Source organism: Periophthalmus magnuspinnatus, chromosome 4 (genome assembly GCF_009829125.3).
Source record: "Periophthalmus magnuspinnatus isolate fPerMag1 chromosome 4, fPerMag1.2.pri, whole genome shotgun sequence".
In the NCBI taxonomy this organism is placed as follows: Eukaryota; Metazoa; Chordata; class Actinopteri; order Gobiiformes; family Gobiidae; genus Periophthalmus; species Periophthalmus magnuspinnatus.
Window position 1 is genome coordinate 18936853 of NC_047129.1, and position 21586 is coordinate 18958438.

A 21586-nucleotide genomic window follows, 5' to 3' on the forward strand; every position below is an offset into this window, starting at 1 on the left:
ATCTCTAGCTATATAGTAGCATCAACATGTTGCACGTTGGATACATAGACTGTATGTATAAATGGACAGAGCTAACCTGCTAACCGTCACGTTCCAAACAGGAAGTGATCATGGACGCGCTTCCGGCTATATCGACTCTGGCTCCAATTCACTTTCTACTGAAAAAACACAGCCCCTCTCTCTGTAACTGCTGCTGACTCGTCGTTTTGGTCATAAATGTTCGTATTAACCCACTCTACATGATCCTGGGGTTTTTATTTCACCATTGTGTCTGTAAATCAAGATATGAACATTAATAACAGATAAATCAGGCGCCTTACTTCCCCGGGGTCGCTCCTGCTAGTGTGAGCAACAGGTTTGATTCACTACATTGCTAAGCTCCTGCTCCTTGTTAAACCAGCGGTGCGGGCGAGAAGGGGGCGTTACCTTCAACAGCCTCAATTTGGATTGGCTCTTTGGTTGCTATGATACTCGTGTTCAGGAATTCCAAATATGGAACTGTGCTCCAAATATAACCGTTATAACTGCTCTAGCCTCAATGAGTTTCATTTGACTGGAGCCGAGCGCTGTGGAGACGTTACACTCACTTCTTTAGACCCTGTGGTTGAATATGGAGTTATGTACGGCCTTGTCTAATGAGAAGGAAGGAGTGTTACAAGCCAAATGAATGATGCAATATGAAATGTGTAACATTATTATGAAATTTGAATACAGTATTGGAAACCTTTGCTTACAGCTACACAAGAAAAAACAAGACAAGTTATTTCATTTGAATTAATAGTTAGATTTACTTTACTGCACTTCTATTTCACTTCTCTTTTCATTCATCTCTGCTATGGCCCCATTAGGAACTATCACTTCTTAAAGTATGCGTGTCTACAATTTCATGCCTCTGAAACATGAGCCATATGAAACATGCTTTATTCAAATGCAAGACAAATGGCCTGGGGTTTGGGTTCTCATTTCCACCTTCTCAAAACAAAAGATTTCACCTGATACAACCTTAAGTCCTCTTTAGTGCAGACATTTAACAATTTTATTTTTATTTATTTATTTATGTATTTAATTTAATTTAAATTGATTTATTATTATTCATTTCATTCATAACATGTAAAAAGACACCAGCAGTGATGTAAAGTTAAACATACAAGAAATTAATGAAAAGAAGCAGTTATGTTATCAGCCCATCTGCTTACAATGCAGATAAAAAAAAAAAAACTCAACTTGATGGTGCCTGTTTTAGGTTGTAGATGTGTAGCTCAGGCCCATACACACACGATGTGCATTTGCCTGTTTATAAATACTACTACAACTATGACAGTTTGTTGTTGTCAGGAGTTTTTTCTGCAGTGCTAAGAGCCGCCTCACAGTATCACCAGAAACAGTGGTGATCTTTTTCAGCCATTTCTGCATCTTTGTGGCAAAACATTGTAATCCTGTTTTTGTTTTTGCTAACGTGACTTTAGTGTGAGTAAAGCGTGTGATCCTCTGAACCTGTGTGTTTGTGTTTGGGAGCAGCAGGAAGTGTTTGACTGGCATCTCAAACCCGGCCGTGGCGTTTGGAGGAAGCCCTGTGACAGATCAGCGCTGTGCAGGAGGAGCAGAAACTGACTGTGAGCTCACCACACTCACACTGGCCCCAGACGAGCGTCCTGTGGTTTGAGTTTTCATTTCCTCCTCCTCAAGACAAGAGCAGAGAACTTAAATAGTGTTTAAAGGTCCTACGTTAGACAAAATGTACTCTCTTTAAGCCATGTTCTAATGCTGTTTCCTCCTCAAAAACAAACCTGGAGTTGTGTTTTGTTTCGTCCACACGTCTGAGTAACACTTTATTATTAGTCTGTCTACATCTCCAAACCTCAAGATACTCTGTTCCACCTTGTGATGTCATGAAGTGGTAGTTTTCAAGTTAACAGCTCCTTATACCTTTAGTTCAGTCGACATTGGCAATTCTAGGTCAAATGATTCTAGTGAAGGTGTGTGGAGTTTAAAAACACAGTGGAGCGCTTCCTGTATTACCACATAATGACATCACAAGGTGGAACAGAGTGTTTTCAGTTTGAGAGGAGAACTCAGTCTAAATATGCAGGATTTGTGTGTTAAACATGTGTGAATGAAACAAAACACAACTCCAGGTCTGTTTGTGATGAGGAAACAACATTAGATGACGGGTGTATGACGGATTTTCTTGTTTTTTTTCCTCTAATTATTACTCAAATGAGTTGTAGTTTAAAATAAAAGTCCATAAATGTTCTAAAACAGACCACCATGGAACCTACGTGGACAAACCAGAACTAAACCAGGATTAAACCAGGACTAAACCAGGACCAAGTCTTTATAATGATGCCTCACTGTATAAGTATATGTAAGTATAAGACACATAGACTAGTACACGCCCATGGACCACTATGAACCTACTGGACACTGAGGGATTACACAGATATATGGGAATAGAAAACAAAGTACAACCATTTAATGTCTAATGTCTAAATAAATTGTTTTTATTATCATCGTGGTATTGGAATCCATATCGAATATCAAGTCTATTCCTTCGTATTGAAATCAAGTTTGAAATCTCACTATCTTGATAACACCACCAAAAACTCCACACACGCTTTACTTACAAGTGTTTTTTTTAATCCGACAGATAAAATAATCACTGAACATAGTGAGGCATTTACATCTATTTTTATTTGCCCAATCAATAAATTTCTGGCCTTTTTAAAGTTTGTTTACATTATGTTTTTAGGCAACAGTTCAACCAGGTCCAACCAGGAAGTAAAATGATAAACTTTAACAACACCAAAACGTAAAAAAAAAATATATATATATATGTATATATTAAATGAATAGTTGAATGAGCTGTCAAACGCACTTTAAACCCTTTTTCCTAAAAATGTAGAGTAAACACTGACATAAATATGAGAACACTTGAATTACAAGTACTTTTGATACAATGTCGTAACCACAGACTGTGTAAGGAAGTGGAATAAGTGAGTGCGACATCACCCACAGCGTTCAGCTTCAGTCAAATGAAGCTCATTGAGGCTAGCAGTTATAGGGGCCAATTTGATTTATGAACAAATAGTGAAATAAAAACTCCAGGATCATGAAAAGACCAAAATGACGAGTCTGACAGCCGCAGTTACAGAGAGAGGGGACACAGTTTTTCAATAGAAAGTGAAATAGAGCCAGAATCGATGGAGCCGGAAGTGTGCCCATGATCACTTCCTGTTTGGAACGTGGAGGCTAGCAGGTTAGCTACTGTATGTCCATTCATATATACAGTCTATGGTCATAAAGGGATAGTTTATGCAAAAGAGTTGTAACAAAACATAAACATTTATTGTACTACATTACTTCAGCATATCCTACTATCGGACAAGTATTTCAGTAATTCGACTTACAGAGGATGGTTTGTTCATCTGAATGATGACAGCACTCCATTTCATACCAGAGAGGTGGCTAAAATGAATCCTTAGCAACAGAGAAAGGAAACAGCAAAACTATGACTGAAACTACAGTTACAGCATAATGTCACTATTCATAAGACGAGTTCACTTTACATCACAGGAAATAGTCACTTCTGTACAAGCACCATATTAGAACTGGGACTAAACTCGGACTAAACCCAGAACTTAACCTGGACTAAACCCAGAACTTAACCTGGACTAAACCCAGAACTTAACCTGGACTAAACCCAGAATTTAACCTGGACTAAACCGAGAATTTAACCTGGACTAAACCCAGAAGTTAACCTGGATTAAACACAGAACTTAACCTGGACTAAACCCAGAACATAACCTGGACTAAACCCAGAACTTAACCTGAACTAAACCGAGAATTTAACCTGGACTAAACCCAGAACTTAACTTGGACTAAACCGAGAATTTAACCTGGACTAAACCCAGAACTTAACCTGGACTAAACCGAGAATTTAACCTGGAATAAACCCAGAACTTAACTTGGACTAAACCCAGAATTTAACCTGGACTACATTGGGCCTGGTCAGGACTTGGATGGGAGACCGCTGGGAATACCAGGTGCCACAGAGGGGCCCCAGTGGTAAAAACTGTCATTGTGTCCTTGGGCAAGACACTTCACCCATGTTGTCTATTATCAATGTGGTGTGTGTGTGTTGGTGGTGGTTGGAGGCATCAGGGCAGCTATGGCTACAAATATCAGCTGAATGAATAATGCATGAAATTGTAAAGTGACTTTGAGTGCCTGGAAAAACACACAAAATATCATTATTATTATTATTATTATTATTATTATTATTATTATTATTATTATTATTATTATTATTATTATTATTATTATTATTATTATTATTATTATTATTATTATTACAGCTGAGTTATGGAGATTAATCCCATTACCATGAAATAAAGTTGAATGAAACATGTGTCCTGCTTCAAACTGAATTTCCAGGCACATTTACACTTTTTGGTTTGAGCCCAGTTTAGTCCTGATCTAGACTCGGTTTGGTCCCAGTTCAGTCCTGGTCTAGTCCTGATCTAGACTGGGTTTAGTCCTGATCCAGTCCTGGTATAATGCGGATCTAGACTCGGTTTGGTCCCAGTCCAGTCCTGGTTAGTCCCGATCAGGTCCAGCCTTAGTTGCCCTGCCCTCTCTGTCCTGTTGCCATGGCGTTACTGTGTTGTGACTTCAGTAGATTGTCAATTCAACAATGTTATCTCCCACTGCGGACATTTCCTTTATACAACACGGTGACGTCTGAGCTGCGTCAATGCCAGAAAACCAACAGATCTGACCCTGAGATTTAAAAATTAATGTCATACTGTGGAACATTTTAAGCTAAATAATAACATTTCCATGGAACAACAAGCTAGTGCTGCCAGAAAAGTTACTTGGTGCACCTTTAAAGAGTAAAAGTTCAGTTCCTTATGAGGCACAAAATTAGTGTTGGCCCATAGTCTGTATAAAGAAGTGGAATAATGGCGTTCAGCTCCATTCAATGAAGCTCATCGAGGCTAGAGCAGTTATAACGGCAAATTTGTAGCCGAGTTCTATATTAGGCATTCCAAGTGCGAGTATCATAGCAACCAAAGAGCCAATCCAGAGCAAGGCTGTTGATGGTAATGCCCAGGCAGCAGAGAGTAGGCACTTAGCAACACTATCAATCAAACCTGTGGCTAACGATAGCGGGAGCGAACACAAGGAAAGAAGGCAGCTGATTTGTCTGTTATTAATGTTCATATCTTGATTTACAGACACAATAGCGAGTAAAAACCCCAGGATCATGTAGAGCAGGTTATTACGAACATTTTAGGACCAAAATGACGAGTCTGACAGCAGCAGTTACAGAGAGAGGTGGCGTTTTTTCAATAGAAAGTGAATTGGAGCCAGAGCCGATGGAGCTGGACGCGCACCCATGATAACTTGCTATTTGGAACGTGGCAGCTAGCATGTTAGCTATGTCCATTTATACAGTATATACAGTGTATACGTTGGCCCTTCTGACACATAGTACAAAACAATATGAGGCATGTAACTGGTCTAAAACATACAAAAACATATATAGTAGTAGTAGTTTACATACAGTACATTCATATGGCAGTGGTATGCAAAAGTACAGAAAAACAGCGGTAGAAAATTTGTTAAGTGCTACAATGTGTTTTAAAATTGGCCGATTCACAGTTTTGGTTGTTGTAAAAATGTTTTTGCTAACATCTCCCCTCAGACTCTTTGGTGTCACATAGCTCCATCCCATAGCGCTCTTGTAGCTTTCACAATTGTACCAGCAAATACAGCACGTTTCCAACTAGCGTCCCAGACCAACCCCAAAATGTCCTCGCGTCGTCGTTCAGTGTCCTTTCACAGTTCTCGTCCTAATGCTGGCTGCTTCGAGTCCGGTTGGAGCGGCGGCCTCTCCTGTCCCGCTGGAGAGGGGGAAGGCAGTAGCGCGGTGCCCGTCCTCGGCTCCTCCTGGTGGGGCTACGGAGAGTCCTGGAGTCTGGGGGGGCTGGTAGTCAGGCCTCTTCAGCTGTGGCGTCGATCCCGGCGTAGGTGAAGTTCTCAAACAGAGCCATGTTGACGTAAGCCTGAGGGAGAATATAAAAATGTGTTTTCTAGTGACAATGACTAACACAAGATAAGGCTGCTTACACTCGTTTAGAATTTTAACGTTGTTTTTTGGTTATTATCTGATTCTATTTACCAATTTGGCTGCATTTTTGCGATATGATACTGCAGGGGGCACTAGAGTTGGAATTAATTGGGACGTGTCCTGCTTCAAACTGCACTTTCCAGGTAAATTTACACTTAATCTGGTTTAGTTCTAGGTTTGAGCCCAGTTTAATCCTGATCTAGACTTGGTCTGGTCCTGGTCCGATCCTGCTCTAGTCCTGGTTTAGTCCTGGATTAGTCCTGGGAAAAGTCCTGGTTTAGTCCTGGTCTTGTCAACAAACGCTGATCCTAACAACAGAAATCTGCATTTTAACAATATTAATTTTAGCTGCCCCCGTCTGGATTACATAATATCGGCGTATAGAATGATGTGATGTCATCTGAAAACCTTGTTTCGCCATTTTGAATCTGATAATAACAAACAACACTGAATGAACCCTGTGCCTAACGTCTCTATAAACAGTGTGAACGCTCCAAGTTACATCTGCATATTGACCTGGCAGAGAGTAGAGGAAGCGTCTGGGGAGTGGGAAGGCACATAATAGTTTCTCTCAGCTTTTTCTTTTTGCAATTATTTCAAAACAAAATAAATTTCTTTTTACTTGCCTTCCTGGCCTCCTGCATGCGGCTGAGCTGCACCGAGATCTGAGAGAACGGCGGTCTTTCATACGGCCGGTCCCTCCAGCACTGCCTCATCAGCTCATAACTACAAATACACACAAATATACAACTTATAACTACAAATACACATAAATATACGTCTTATATTACTAATTACTACTATGGTGGATTAAGACATAATCTCTCCCCCATCTATAACCCTCAGAGCCAAAGCAAACAAAAAGAACAAAGGGAATGATGGAGCGAGCCAGTAGGACCATTAAAGGTTGAATGGAGGCCATTAAGACTGAAACTGGAGACAACAGCTGTTTACAGATTCAGTGTCGTTAGCCCCTCCCTTCAAACAGATGTAAGGCAGTGTCCATCATCAATCTGACCAGAACTGAAGAAGCGGCTTTAGGAAGCAGCAAAACATCTTCACTCCTACAACGTTTTGTCCAGTTAATAGATTTAACTTCAGCTTTTACTACGTTACTACTTACACTTCGTCGTCGCAGTTTTTAGGCTGTTCCATCCTGTATCCTTGTGGTAGTTTCTCATAGAGTTCAGCACATGTCATGCCACAGTATGGAGTGCCACCTACACACACACATATATATATATTACCTCATTACATATGCTAATATTATGTCATACTGCAGTACTCACCTAGGCTCACTATTTCCCAAAGAAGCACCCCGAAAGACCATCTGAAAACAAACAAAAACGTGTGAGAGAAACAGACCGACAGTGGAATCATCATACGGGAGTTTACTCTGGGACCTGCTTATGTTTTATGTGTAAATTGACATTAGTGATACTTTGCAGTGACATCATGCTGGGGCTGTTGTACATATATGTCTGTCTATATCATGGAATGTTCAGCAGTTACCATGGAGACACAATGCACACATTAGCAAATGCTGTCAAAAAAAGGGTTACGATTTTCTGAAAATTCAAGAAAAAACACTAAATAGATTTAAACGGCACATTTTCAGGAGCCTGTGATCAATCTGCTTCAGACAGAGCAGTGCCTACAGTTAGCATCACACCCACAGACAATTTTGATGATGAATGATGATCAATAGAGATGATATAAAGCTCACATGTGGACATTATACACGCTTTAACTGATAAATTATTATTTATTTTTTTTGTTATTTATTTGTACTTTACTTAAAAAATAACACTTTGGTCAATGCAGTCAGTGTATATTTAATGTATCAACACTTATTTTTTGGGCTTTTGTTGTTAATTCAGATGATTTTCACATACAGACACAATACTGGCTAACTCATCACCACAGTGTGATAAAGCCACATCTCCTGCCATCTGTCTGTGATAAGAAGAAGTCCTCTCTAAGCGCGGTCAGTCTGTGGACCGCACAAATATCGTGTCGCACGGTTACCTTCCTCCTGGTTAGTTTTTCTTCTTCGCTCATGTCCTTTGTCTGAGATCTGGTATCTGTCTCTCACTATTGTTTACGACTCCTAGCTAGGCCCCTTTAACTCTCTTCCGTTTGTTCTGCTTACTTGTTCTTTGCCAACCAGAGCCTATTTATACGCAGCAATCGCTAACGTCTCAGTTCGCAAACCAGCTCAGACTTTGTTTCCTGCTCCTATCTCCCAGACTGCACACGACTATTACTCAAACAGTGACGGGGGGTTGAGCTGTTGGATTCAAACTGTTTTCTTTGCATTGGGGGCTTTAGTTTTTGAAGTTCAATCAATAGAAATCTTATTTTTTTCTAGCATTTATGACATTAAAGTTGCATAATGTAACTTCAGGTGCTGGTTCCACCACCTGCTTGTCTCTGTGGAGATAATATGCACGATAATGTTTGGTAATACAGTTATGTCTCCATCTACTTTGGAGTAACGTCACACTCGGGGTGTATCTCATGTACCTCTACGGTGCAATGTTCTGCAGTTACCATGGTTACACAATGCATATATCCAAAAAAGTTTTAAGATTGTCTGAAAACTCAAGAAAAAATACAAATGTGATTTAAACAGGACATTTTCAGGAGCCTGTGATCAATCCGAGCGTTGATTGTCCTGTTTAGGAGATTTTCAGCAAAAACTTGAAAGCGACTAACGTGTTAATGCTAGTTAGCTTTTGTCAGAGACTTGTTTAAGCACACAAATCAGCTCACCTGTCGTTGTTCAACTAAATCAGCTCTCACTAGTCAGATTGTGTTAAAATAAAGCTCAGATTAAGTCTAATTTAAGTAACAGCACTGCAGACACAGCAGTGCTTTCAGTTAGCATCACACCCCCAGAGAATGTTGACGACATCAGCAGCAACAACGTATCAATAACCTGGTTTCCTGGTTTTAACTGTGCACTGTCCTTCTATAAATAATTAAAAAAAAAACATACTATACAATACTGCTTTGATTAGAAGGTTCTACAGTATGTCATTAAACTCCTCTATCTCCATGGAAACGAGCAGGCATGACCACCAGGACAAGATCAGATCTGGGGAGAAACAACCCCAACTACGTATGCTTATTTTTGCCCAACAAAACCCCTGTTGTTCAATAAATGCAAAATGGAAGAGTTAAATGCAGTACTGGGGGACATTCCAGGCCAAGCAGTAACATCTCCATGGAGATGAGCAGATGGCAGACACAGACACAGACAAAGTTGCACAGTGCACCTTTACTAGGGTTTATAGTAACTGGAACCTGAAGAGTTTTCTTACACAAAACTAAGAATGTGTGAGTTTAATGTAGTACTATGGGATATTCCAGGCTAAGCAGTAATAACATCTCCATGGAGACGAGCAGGTGGCAGACACTCACAGGAAAAGTTACATAGTGTAACTTTACCTGGGTTCATAGTTACAGCAGCCTGAACAAGTAAAAGTGAGAATGTTGAAGTTACTTACACATCACTCTTGGTCGTGTAGACGCTGTAGTTGAGCGACTCGATGGCCATCCAGCGAACGGGCAAACGACCCTGAACACCGAGGGAAACACAAAGTCAACACAAGGAACAGAACAAACATGACTCATTTTGGTCTTAAATGTTCATATTAACCCGCTCTACATGATCCTCTTTTTTAATTTCACTATTGTGTCTGTAAATCAAGATATGAACAATAATAACAGACAAATCAGGCGCCTTCTTTCCCCCAAGTCACTCCCGTTAACGTTAGCAACAGGTTTGATTGGCAGCATGGCTAAGCGCTCGCTCCCTGTTAAACCAGCAACACGTGCGGGAAGGGGCGTCACCTTCAACAGCCTCGCTCTGGATTGGCTCTTTCGATGCTATGACACTCGCAGTAAGGTCCAGATTAACCCCTGTAACTGTTACCCTCTATCCATTCCCAAATACCGGGTTTTATGGGTTTTTTCATGACTGATGCTGATACTGATTGTTTAAAATTAAGTAAGCAATGCCCGATAAGTGATGCCCGATCAGTGATGCACGATAAGCTCTGCCGATATTTTAGCACCAAATTTGATTATTTTCCCCAATTTCTGTTTATTACATTTACTCCAACTATAAATGTATCATTAAATTTACTACAAACTTCCCCAAAGCTTTTTTTTTTTTACCAGAAACTGTTAAGAGAGCTGTATAGTCACGTCTTATGCAGTCTCTTCGTATTAAAGTGCTGTGTGGATTTTTTATGCAGCAGAACAACCAAAACAAAATATCGCCCTCTGTTGGAGATTCAAGGCCAATAGCTGATACGCTAAAAAGCCCAAATATCGTCCTGATATATCGGTTTATCTCTAATTCCCAAGACTACAACTAACTATATAAACTATAACAACTATTAAGGCACTTAGTTAAAAAATTCACTCACTTTTTACTGCCCTCTAGTGGAAAAAGTAAACAATCTCATGCAACTACTTGATTTTAAATAATACACCTTGTTTTTCAGAATGTGCAATAGAACTAAATAGAGATTATTGAGATGGGAAACAAAATCTGATCTCTCAAAGTAACGAGATGAACTCACCATCGTTTTCTTCACATAAACTTCCTCTCCTCGGGACAAACCAAAGTCCGCGATTTTAGCTACGAGATTATCCCCCACGAGCACGTTTCTGGCAGCCAAATCCCTGTGTATGAACTGGTAAGAAAATAAACAACACCGTAACAAACCTGGGAATATTTAACAACATTAATATGATTTTGCTTAATGTGTTTATTTCTTGGCTCCACCTGTTTGTCGCTCAGGTAGTGCATCCCATTAGCCACGTCCACGGCGAACTGCAGCAGCTGTTGTGACGTCAGGGTGGAGGCGGTGCCGTGTTCTTTGGCGAAGGCCGGATCCGTCTCCAGGACTCGGCTTTTCCTCAAGAAATCCAGCAGGTTTCCATAGGGGGCGTATTCGATGGCGATGTACAGGTAGCCTAAGAAAATACAGCGCACGTGTGAGGAAAGCAGGGGGCAGCAGAGAGTCGCGTTTGTGCCTTTTAGCGAGGAGGTTGTGGGTTCAGTTGAGTTTGGTTTTTCTTTGGAACACATGGAATTTACATGAAAAACACTGTTTCTAAATAATCCCCAGTTATTCAAACTTAGTTCATTTCTGAGTACCAAGACAGTTTCTTTTTTCTCCTGTCATATTCCCTGTCTCCACCAACTTCATTAGTTATTTACATAATAAAAAATAATAAAAAAATCAGATGGGTCACGTGCATGGTTTGCTGGTAGGGATGGGACAATAAACAATAATATCATTTATTTTGATAAAAAGGGTTGACAATAATCGTTCATGGGGCATTTTATATAATCGTGATAATCGCCAACAAAGATAATCGACATTATATCACAGAAAAAAACAACTTATCCACAGGGGAGTCAACGGGTGAGGTTTATTGCCCCGGGTTCCCAAATTTCAGTTGCCGGCCCTGCTCATCCATAATATTCTCTGTTAAAGTTATAATTATTCATACTTTAATCATTATTGTGACATTATCGTTAATTGCAGTTATTCTGGACATGATAATCGTTCTTTTCGCCAAATCGTCTTTCTCTATTGTTGCTATGAGTCAGTGTAATAGTTTGTCAAATGAGATTATAACGTGCACAAGTTTTCAAAAGTTTGCACAGGTAACAAAGAAATCGCTAATGTCGAAGCAAATTTGCACCCATTAGTGAATGTGTATGTAAGAAAAAGGATTTGTATACCTGAAACTCATTGTGATTGTGTGTGAATAATTTGGTATGGACGTGTGTGTGTGAAGTGAATGTTTTTATAGTACTTTAGCTATAACCTGGCACCATACATCTTTCCTGTTCTTTTAAGGTTAATGTAATGTTGTGCACTGTCCCTGTTCAAATAAAAGCATACCATACCATTACACCAAATGTCAGTGCTGTACTTGGGATGGCCCACATTGATTGCTCTGTATCAAGCAATGCACAAGATGTTATGTCTTTTACTTCACTCATTGCAAGAAGAGTCATTCTACTTAATCAGAAACAACAATCCCCAACTTCTTTCGTTAGATGGATAAGAGATGTTATGTATTTTTTGAAATAAGAAAAAACGACATACATTTTAAAGAGAACCACACAGCAATTTTTAGAGACCTGGACTCCATTTTTGAGTTATTCTGAGAGACTACAAACACCTCTCAATGAAGGGAACAGATTTTACCTGTACATTTTGTTTTTTATTTATTGATTTAGTTTTTGTTTTTTTTTTAATTTTGTATAAGTTATAAAAACTGTTTTGTTATAAGGTATTTTGTAAGTACTATTGTTGATATTATTATTTATTTTATTTATTTATGCATTTATTTTCAGTACTTTATATTTCATCTTTGCCTTGCTTCTTTTTTTATTTTTTTATTTTTTTATTTGTAATTCCATAATTTCTATAATACAATAGTGATACAATTTTAAATCTGTTGTTCACTACTGGAAATTATGTTATACTGAATGTATGATGTGAGGGCATTTCTTGCTGATCAGATGTACTGGACCATTGTTTTGCGAATAAACAATAAAAAAACACAAAATTTGTCGTGCTGTTGGACAATAAGGAAGTCTGAAAATAACAGAAATAATAAACCCACCCCAGAGCGGTACAAATTTCTTCTGTGGCTTATCCAAAAAACATGGCTCTTCCTGAAAACTCCTCTTTGTCTGGAGTCCAGTAAATGCCTCTTTGAACACTGCATTTGATTGTTGGTTTTTGTGTCTCATTTTCCCAAACCACAGAACGGCACAAATGCAACTTTTCAGAATCAAACAAAACAAAACTGAGATTTAGAATTAGCTCAATGTTTATCTTTAAAGTCTATTTGAGATTTTGATGTTTTCTTTGTACTAATTTCCATAATTAAATCCAATCTGAGATGTCCCTAATCCCTGATCAAACAAAACCAACTTGATTAAAACAACATAAAAAGTGGAAATTGACTCCTGAGTGTTAACAAAAGGTTATGTAAAAAGCTCATTTAAATTCATGAAAGCACAGCGCCGCAGCAGGGACCAATCACACGGCTAATACACGGACTATTTACTCTGGACTTGTGTCGGGGCTCTCCGTTTCCAGTCTCCAACAAAGGGTGAGCAAAAGGGTCAGGAATAAGAATGGACAAAAATATCAAAATATCAATATATCGTATCGTTTAATGATACAGTATCAATATCGTAGGCTGCTGTATCAATATATTTATTTGTATATTATATATTTTTTTGTATTCTTTCACAGCCCTACAGTTGTGTGGCTTGTTTAGAGGAAAGAAATGTGTTTATGCAAACCATTTGACACTGGATTCACTGTTTGGATGATTAAAATATGTGTATTTCATATTAACTTTGCACAGACAGTGGTTTAACATAAACTTTTAGTATCACAGTTGTTTTAGTCGATATATTGTGATCCTTCAGAGCTGTTAAAAATGCACATGTACTATTTTATTTATTTTACTTTATTTTATCGTATTTAATTTATTATTATTATTATTATTATTATTAATAATAATTTATTTCTCCTTTTTATTCCCACATATATTCTCTATACCTTCCTTTCTCACAAATTACTAGTACTAGCACCTTACACCCCTCCAAAATCATGGAAATGGCACACACACACACACACACACACACCCCCACGCACACACCCCCACACACACACACACACGCGCACACACACACACACAACACAACCTTGTCACATATAATTGTAAATAGCTGCTACAAACCATGTTACGTCTTGGTTTGTCTTATCATCACTTGTCACTGTTGTATATGTATGGTCAGTATGTTCGTCTATCTTGCATTAAATAAAAAAATAAAATAAATAAAATGCACATGTCCCTGTGTAAATGTAAATGTGGAGTTCGTATAAGCTGTGGATGAATAATCTTAACCAATGAAATGGTAAAATGCATTAAACAAATTGCACTTGGTTATGTTCATTTATCTTCAGTAAACAGAAGATAAACGCTCCTTTAAAGTTTATTTTTTGTGAAAATGGGGTTGATCATTAAGGGTCACGAAAGCCTATATTTTTCACTGAATCGTATCGAATCGATTTGAAATATATCACATCATATCGTATTGTATTGAAACGAAAAAGTGTATCGAGATATGTATCGTATCTGCAAAATCTGAATGATACTCAGCCTTAGTTAAGATGCACCCTAATGTTGAACTAGAGCTTGAGTAGATTATGGTTGTGTCCGAATGTCTCCCCCAGCCCCTGACCCCTCGTCCACTCCACAGCTCTGCTCTCTGTAGTGGACTCAACAGAGACTCATTCACAGAGAGATTCAGACGCACGGCTCACTACATCCTGGTCATGTGGGTCTGGGTGAAAAAAGTCTAAAGGTCTGACTCTGATAAAACTTGATTTGTTTCATAAATAACGATCAGATTGGACTGACACAAGTCTAAGGCTAAGATAAACGGCTAACGCTAGCAACTTTATACAGAGACAGTTTATTTGAGAGTGTTTTAGTCATAACCAGGATCAACAGTGAGATAAACCAGCTCTTCTATTTGCTTCATTCAGTCGTGTTGTGTCCAGTTAAACATCTGTCTCTGTCCACTGTTGCTTTTCCAACTCTCGCAATGCATTGTGGTCTATATTGATCGCTCTAGTGACCACTGATGTCCTCTACTTTTCAAGGTGCACTGTGGAAACTTTTGAGTGCTGTACTTTTTCACCAACTGGACATCAGACACCACTAAAAATGGAGTGACCCCTAAATAGCGCCCCCTGTAGGTAGAAGTGTGGACCCAGCCTAGACACGAGACATTCATAGACGCAGAATTCTCTCTCTCGTCCAGTCGCTACAACTCGATCCCTTGGCACCGATGCTCCCAGAGTTACGTCAAATCAAACGCTGCCTCACAGACAAATGAATGGCGACGCTAATCCCCATATTAAAGTATAGAACATGTTTATTTCATTATATTTATGTCTTTTAACTGTTCTCCTCACGGTCACATGTAAAACAGGACGTTTTAAAGTCACCAGATGTTCACCAGACGCTCACAAGCTCAGAGATTTCAGCTGAAAACATGTTAGCCGTTAGCTCAAATGCCACTTTTACATGATAATTATGATCTAAAATAAGACATCAAAAGGTTTACACACTCAACAGTGACTTTTAAAGAGGCTTTGCTCTCACGTAAATGTGTTAATAATTTACGATCTTTGCGATTTGCTAATGCTAACGGGTATAGGAAAAAATACTGGATCCGGTGTTCCAAAATCTTCCCGGACTTGCGAAGTGGACGATAGCATTAGCATCGCATGCTATCACACCACTAATTATATTTCTATGCATGACACTCAACTTTTTTTCCACGAACTGCCACGTGAAGGCGTAAAACTAAATATTTACCACACAAACTATACCACCAAACCAAGTGATAATGAGAAAAACATGAAAACCCATCACAAACAGACCTGGAGTCGTGTTTTGTTTCATTCACACACTTTTAACACACAAACAAACCCTGCATATTTAGATTTGAGTTCTTCTCTCAAACTGAAATCACTCTGTTCCACCTTGTGATGTCATCATGTGGTAAAACAGGAAGTGCTTCACTGTGTTTTTAAACTCCACACACCTTCACTAAAATCATTTGGATAATTTCAGCCATGGAATTGTCAATCTCTACTAAAAAAAATGTAAAAGGTGCTGTTGAAGCTGTTGAAAACTACCACTTCATGACATCACAAGGTGAACAGACCATTTTGAGCTTTGGAGATGTAGACAGACTAATAATAAAACAAAACACAAACCCAGGTCTGTTTTTGAGGTTAGGGGTCTACATCAGAACTAAACCCTGATCAAACCAGGGCCAAATGTGTGAACAGCCTACGCCAACATTTATACAACAATGACCAACTGCTGCCAAAGTCCACTAGGTGTCGCTGGTCCCTCACCTCTGTTCTCACAGGCTCCGATCAGGTTGATGATGTTGGGATGTTGTCCCAGTTTACACAGCACCTCCAGCTCGCCGGCAAAGTCTCTGTGGTCGTTCTCTGTGGCGTACTCTGAGGAGAAACATCAGCACAAACCAAATCATTAAAGGAGAGCTACAGCAACAACAGCCGTCCAGATCTTTGGAAATGAAAAGATTTGACCTGCCAAGAAACAGCACGTTCTAAGTCTCTAAGGGATGGATAAGATTTACATACATGAATAAATCTATATTTTTCTCACTGGGCTCTCAAACGAGCGTTAAAACAGCTGCGGTACATCCAAAAAACTGCTGCTCGGGTCCTGACTAGAAACAGGAAGTACATGTGTCCTGTGCTCAGGTCTCTGGCTCCTGTGGCTCAGAGAATAAACTTTAAAGCAGCTCTGCTTGTGAACAAGTCTCTCCAGGGACCAGCACCAAAGTACATCTCCAACATCTTTGGTGGTATAAGCCCCCTGGTGGTAGTTTAAATATCTGCATATCAGTTTTTAATTGAATCGACATTTTCATCCTCTTTGAGTTTCTCTTTGTTTAGAAACTAGAAGCAGTAGAAATAGTGTCATCCAATTTCAGACCCAGAGAAGCCCCAATTTGGACCTGGTGGTGCTGCGAAGTGTGATGGGCCAAAATGGATTATTATTATTTATGTATTCTTTTTTTTAATCATTACTGATATCTGATATCTGACCAGCCGCTGTGGCCGATAACCAATATTTGCCGATGTCGATATTTTAAAATCCATAGTGAGGCACACAAATGTATTTTTAAGTTCACAAATGAACTTTTCACTTTTGTAAAAAATAATAACAAAATGTATTTTAGTGGGATTTAAAATCATTTGTTACATGTGCCACATACAGCCATATCTATTTCTGTTTTTACTGTGTCCAAAAAGGGCATTCAGAGAATAGGGCAGTGCAAAAAAATATCCGACATTTTGGTCTTAAAATGTTTGTATTAACCCGCTTTACGTGATCCTGGAGTTTTTACTTTCGCTATTGTGTCAGTAACTCAAGATATGAACCCACTGATTTCACATGGGTCATAGTTTAGCTTTCCATAAACTTGAATAATCCCTTTACATTCTTGTTTGAAAGATCATCTAGAAGTTTATATTGTTCTGAACTGCTGCTTTTTGTAGCTTCTGTAGTGTTAATAGATCTGACTTTTACCTTTCAGCATCTTTATGGCGGCGCTCATCTTGCTCCCGTCTTTCTTGATCATGGCTTTGATGACCTGGTTTACAAATCCTTATTATTAGTTACTACATCTGGAATAAACATGATAAAAATGTATTTCAAACCAAGTATGAACCTGTCCAAAGTTCCCTTCTCCAATGACGTCTTCAAACTTTATATCCTCCCACTCTAGGATGGGGTATGTCAGGGGTTCTGGGGTGGGCTTGGGTCTTCGAGTGAGGGTGAGGGTTCCAGAGTTGAACTGAAGAATCGTTTCCTCGCCCTACAGACACAATAGTCACATTAAAGAGGCAGTATTATGCAAAATGTACTTTTTTTTGGAGCTTTATACCATGTTATAATGCTGTTCCCTCATCACTTTTTCTTTGCACTGGGAACAGTTTTTAGGTTTTTTGATACGATGCGATCTAATGTTGTTTCCTCGTCACAAACAGACCTGGAGTTGTGTTTTGTTTCATTCACTCTGTTCACAACACACAAACTCTGCATATTTAGGAAACAGACAGACTCTGTTCCACCTTGTGATGTCATCATGTGGGAATACAGGAAGTGCTCCACTGTGTTTTTAAACTCCATACACCTTCACTAGAATAATTTGGATCATTTAAAACTTGGAATTGCCAATCTCTACTGAACTAAAGGTAAAATGAGCTGTTAAGTTGAAAACTACCACTTCATGACATCACCAGGTGGAACAGAGCATTTTTGAGCTTTAGAAATGTAGACAGACTAATAGTAAAGTGTTACTCAAACATGTGTGAATGAAACAAAACACAACTCCAGCTCTGTTTTTGAGGAGGAAACAACATTAGAACATGGATTGAATCTCACAAGAGTCAGTTTTGTGTAATATTGGCCCTTGAAGTAGATTCAGTGTTGTCTTATCTATTGCCATATATCAATGTTCAAATATGTTATGTTAACACACATGTTGTGGACTTACAGATCCAGACTGGTAGGTGAAAGTGCGTCGTCGATTGAGCAGAGTTTTGCGGATGAAGAACAGAGCCAGCAGCACCAGCAAGATGGTCACAAACGTCACCGTCACTGACCCCACGATGGCCACAAGGAGCTGGTACTTATCCCCCAGAGGCTTCCCCGCTACGCCCTGGGTGGTCGGAGTCAGGCTCTCCAGGCCTTTGGAAACAGAAAGAGAGAATGAGGAAGAAGTCATTTGATTTTAACTGTTTATTTATTTATTTGTTTACTTTTATGTATTTTTTTGTAAGGAAACATATTTATTTTGTTGAAACTGTGTCTTTTTTTTCTTTTTTATTAATTTATTTAATCCAAGACAGACAAACATATGTGACTTAATCTTTATTTATACAGGGAGAGGCCCAATGAGATTACCACACTCTCTGAAGTCTGCATGTGTATTATATCTCCAAAATCTAACATGGAAAGAAAAGTTGCTTGAACAGTTTGGAACGATGATTGGAAAATGGAAAGAAAGAAAGTTGCTTGTTAATCTAAAACACTACATTATAGATCAGGACATTATACGGGCGATGGACTGGTAATAGTTATTGGCAGAATAAAAGCACAACACTATCAGGACTGTGTAACTCTTCAAGTGGAGGGCGTTCCATCTGCCATCTGGACTCCCTAAATTCTCGGCATTTCATCCAGGGGCGGGGCTTAGCATTCCATGTCAATCAAAGCTAACTGACTGCTGCGTGCTGTGTTTTCCACAGATAGAGTTTATTTCATAATCCGCAGATGTGATTTGAGCAAATATTCAGACGCATTTACAGTGATCCGTTAAATACAGTTAACTAAGACTTGTATTTATTTACAATCTAAGCCAAACATAAAATTAACCCTGATCCTAACCCTAACTTTAACTTTAATATATTTTCAAAAATAGACATTAGCAAGCCTGTTGTTTGGTAGAACTGTGTTTGAGGGAAAATGTCGCCTCTGCAAAAAAGTGGATGTGTTTTGTAATAATTTTAGCTCAGAATTCATTTTATCTTGTCAAAAAGTGTGTTTCTTAGGCATGGCAACTCTGGCGAATAGGTTAGTGGGTCGCCATGGTGGCAATAGAACGTTAAGTCCCACACCCGGATAAAATGCAAATCTTTTAGAGAGTCCCCCAGATGCCAGCCTCCATAGAGATGCTAAGAGTTTGCCTTGAATGTCCCACAGTATTGCATAAAAATAGGAGAAACGTACATTCTTACTGCGAGAGACTTAGCCTTCTCACAGATCTGACCTGTCTCCATGGAGATATGCTGTGGAACATTCCAGGTGAAGCAGTAACATCTCCAGGGAGACAGGCAGGTGGAGGACACTCCAGGACAACAGTTACATAACGAACATTTAATGAGATGGGTGCATCTTGGATCCAGTCATCGAGGCTAGCAGTAGTAGTGGCTAATTTGGAGTCGATTTCCATATTTGTAATTCTGACTACGAGTATCATAGCAACCAAAGAGCCAATCCAGAGTGACATTGTTGAAGGTAACGCCCCTCACGCCCGCACCGCTGGTTGAGCAGGGAACGGGCACTTAGCAACGCTGTCAATCAAAACTTTTACTAACGCTAGCAGGTGCAACGTCAAATCTGACTCTGACCTCCCAAATCACAACATCACAACCTTACCAAAGCGCTAACGTTACTACAAACACTGTGAGTGACGTGTCTTGCCAATTGACACACCGGCAGCACTTCCTCTTCTTCTTACCATCTCCTTGAGTCATGGCTTGGACGAACTTGCTCCACTCTCCCGGGACTTTGGAGAAAGCTCTGACTCTGAACTGGTAAAGCGTGCTCCCGTTCAGCGCCGTCACGTCTTTGGTGGTCTTGTTCCCGTCGTCTGTGTCCACCCATGGGTGCGGACTCCCCTGGCCCACCGGCTGGTACTCAATCACGTACTTGATAATGCCTCCATTTGGGTCCTCGGGGGGTTGCCACTTCACCTGCACCGCCGACACAGACAAGGGCTGAGCTTGGACATTTCGCGGAGATGATGGACCTGGGCACAAATGGAAATATGACTATCAGTTATGCAAAAGGTGTGGGTTAAACATTAATACGGTAATAATTGGTTACTTTAATGTGTTGTAGTTCTATGTACTGCATTTTTCAGACTATAAGTGTCACTTTTTTTTTCACAGTTTGTCCGGGGGTGTGACTTATACTCAGATGCGACTTATATGTGAAATTATTCAAATATATAATATCACGTCTTGGTTATTGTCACAGTGAGAACCGCTGTACCGCTATTCAGCCTGTTGTTCTCTATTTTATTATGATTATAATTTGCCTTTAAAGATAAAATGTCTGTTCTTGGTCTCGGATTGTGTAAAATAAATTTCCCCAAAAAATTAGACTTATAGTCCAGTGCGACTCATATATGTTTTTTCTTCATTATTATACATTTTTTGGGTGGTACGACTTATACTCCGGAGCAACGTATAGTCCGGAAGATATGGTATATATGTTCTTTCATGCTCTAATTAGACAATTTTACTTGGTGGTTTTCATACCAGCATTAAAATATCTGTGGGAAGGATTGGCAAATGAAATTAAACTATGTGAGACTGAGGCTATGTCCGAATGTCCAAACTACTCTCGACAGGGGGCACTGTTTAGAGGCCACTCCATTTTTAGTGGTGCCTGAATGTCCAGTTGGTGAATAAATAGTGCACTCAAAATTTCCCACAATGCACCTTGAAAAGTAGAGGGTATTAGTTGTCACTACAGTGGCCAATATACAATGGAAAGCAACAGTGAACAGAGACAGGTGTTTAACTGGACACAACACGACTGAATAAAGCAGATAGAAGCGCTGGTTTATCTCTCTGTTGATCCTGATTATGAATAAAACACTCTTAAATAAACCGTTTCTGTGTAAATTTGCTAGCATTAGCCGTTTACATTAGCTTGAGCTGTTAACAGAGAGATAATTTCCACATCTCATTTTAAAAATCCACTCCATTTACGGGAGATACAGTTTGACATAAAATTGTCTGATTATTAGTAGTAACGAACTAATGCTTTGACCCCAAACAGACAGCTAACACGTCTCTAATTTACAAGGGAACTATTTTCAGTTTGTGGGACCATGGTATACGCGGATCGAACAACTCAGACCGGTGCGTTACACAGTTTGAACGCAGGCGACAGAAAAACACCGCTCCTCTGCGCCTCTGCTGCATCTCCATGTTTAATCCTTACGTCTAAGCTAAACATAACTGTTTGTATTTACCATAT

The 21586-nt window shown here is 39.3% G+C and overlaps 1 protein-coding gene across 1 annotated transcript in view; it reads right to left on the reverse strand.

Moving 5' to 3' along the window:
* Positions 1–4612: 4612 nt before the first annotated feature.
* The window catches only part of tie1 (tyrosine kinase with immunoglobulin-like and EGF-like domains 1), a 31101-nt gene continuing 14127 nt past the window's right edge, over positions 4613–21586 (reverse strand). The window contains exons 13-24 of the mRNA XM_033965094.2: positions 20055–20345; positions 18309–18502; positions 17481–17627; positions 17339–17402; positions 16129–16239; positions 10935–11125; positions 10729–10842; positions 9646–9716; positions 7423–7463; positions 7257–7353; positions 6760–6859; positions 4613–6068 (exon numbers count right to left, since the gene is read on the reverse strand). Of these exons, the coding sequence (XP_033820985.2) occupies positions 5997–6068; positions 6760–6859; positions 7257–7353; positions 7423–7463; positions 9646–9716; positions 10729–10842; positions 10935–11125; positions 16129–16239; positions 17339–17402; positions 17481–17627; positions 18309–18502; positions 20055–20345 (1493 nt within the window). The 3' untranslated portion in view covers positions 4613–5996. The remainder of the gene's footprint in view (positions 6069–6759; positions 6860–7256; positions 7354–7422; positions 7464–9645; positions 9717–10728; positions 10843–10934; positions 11126–16128; positions 16240–17338; positions 17403–17480; positions 17628–18308; positions 18503–20054; positions 20346–21586) is intronic.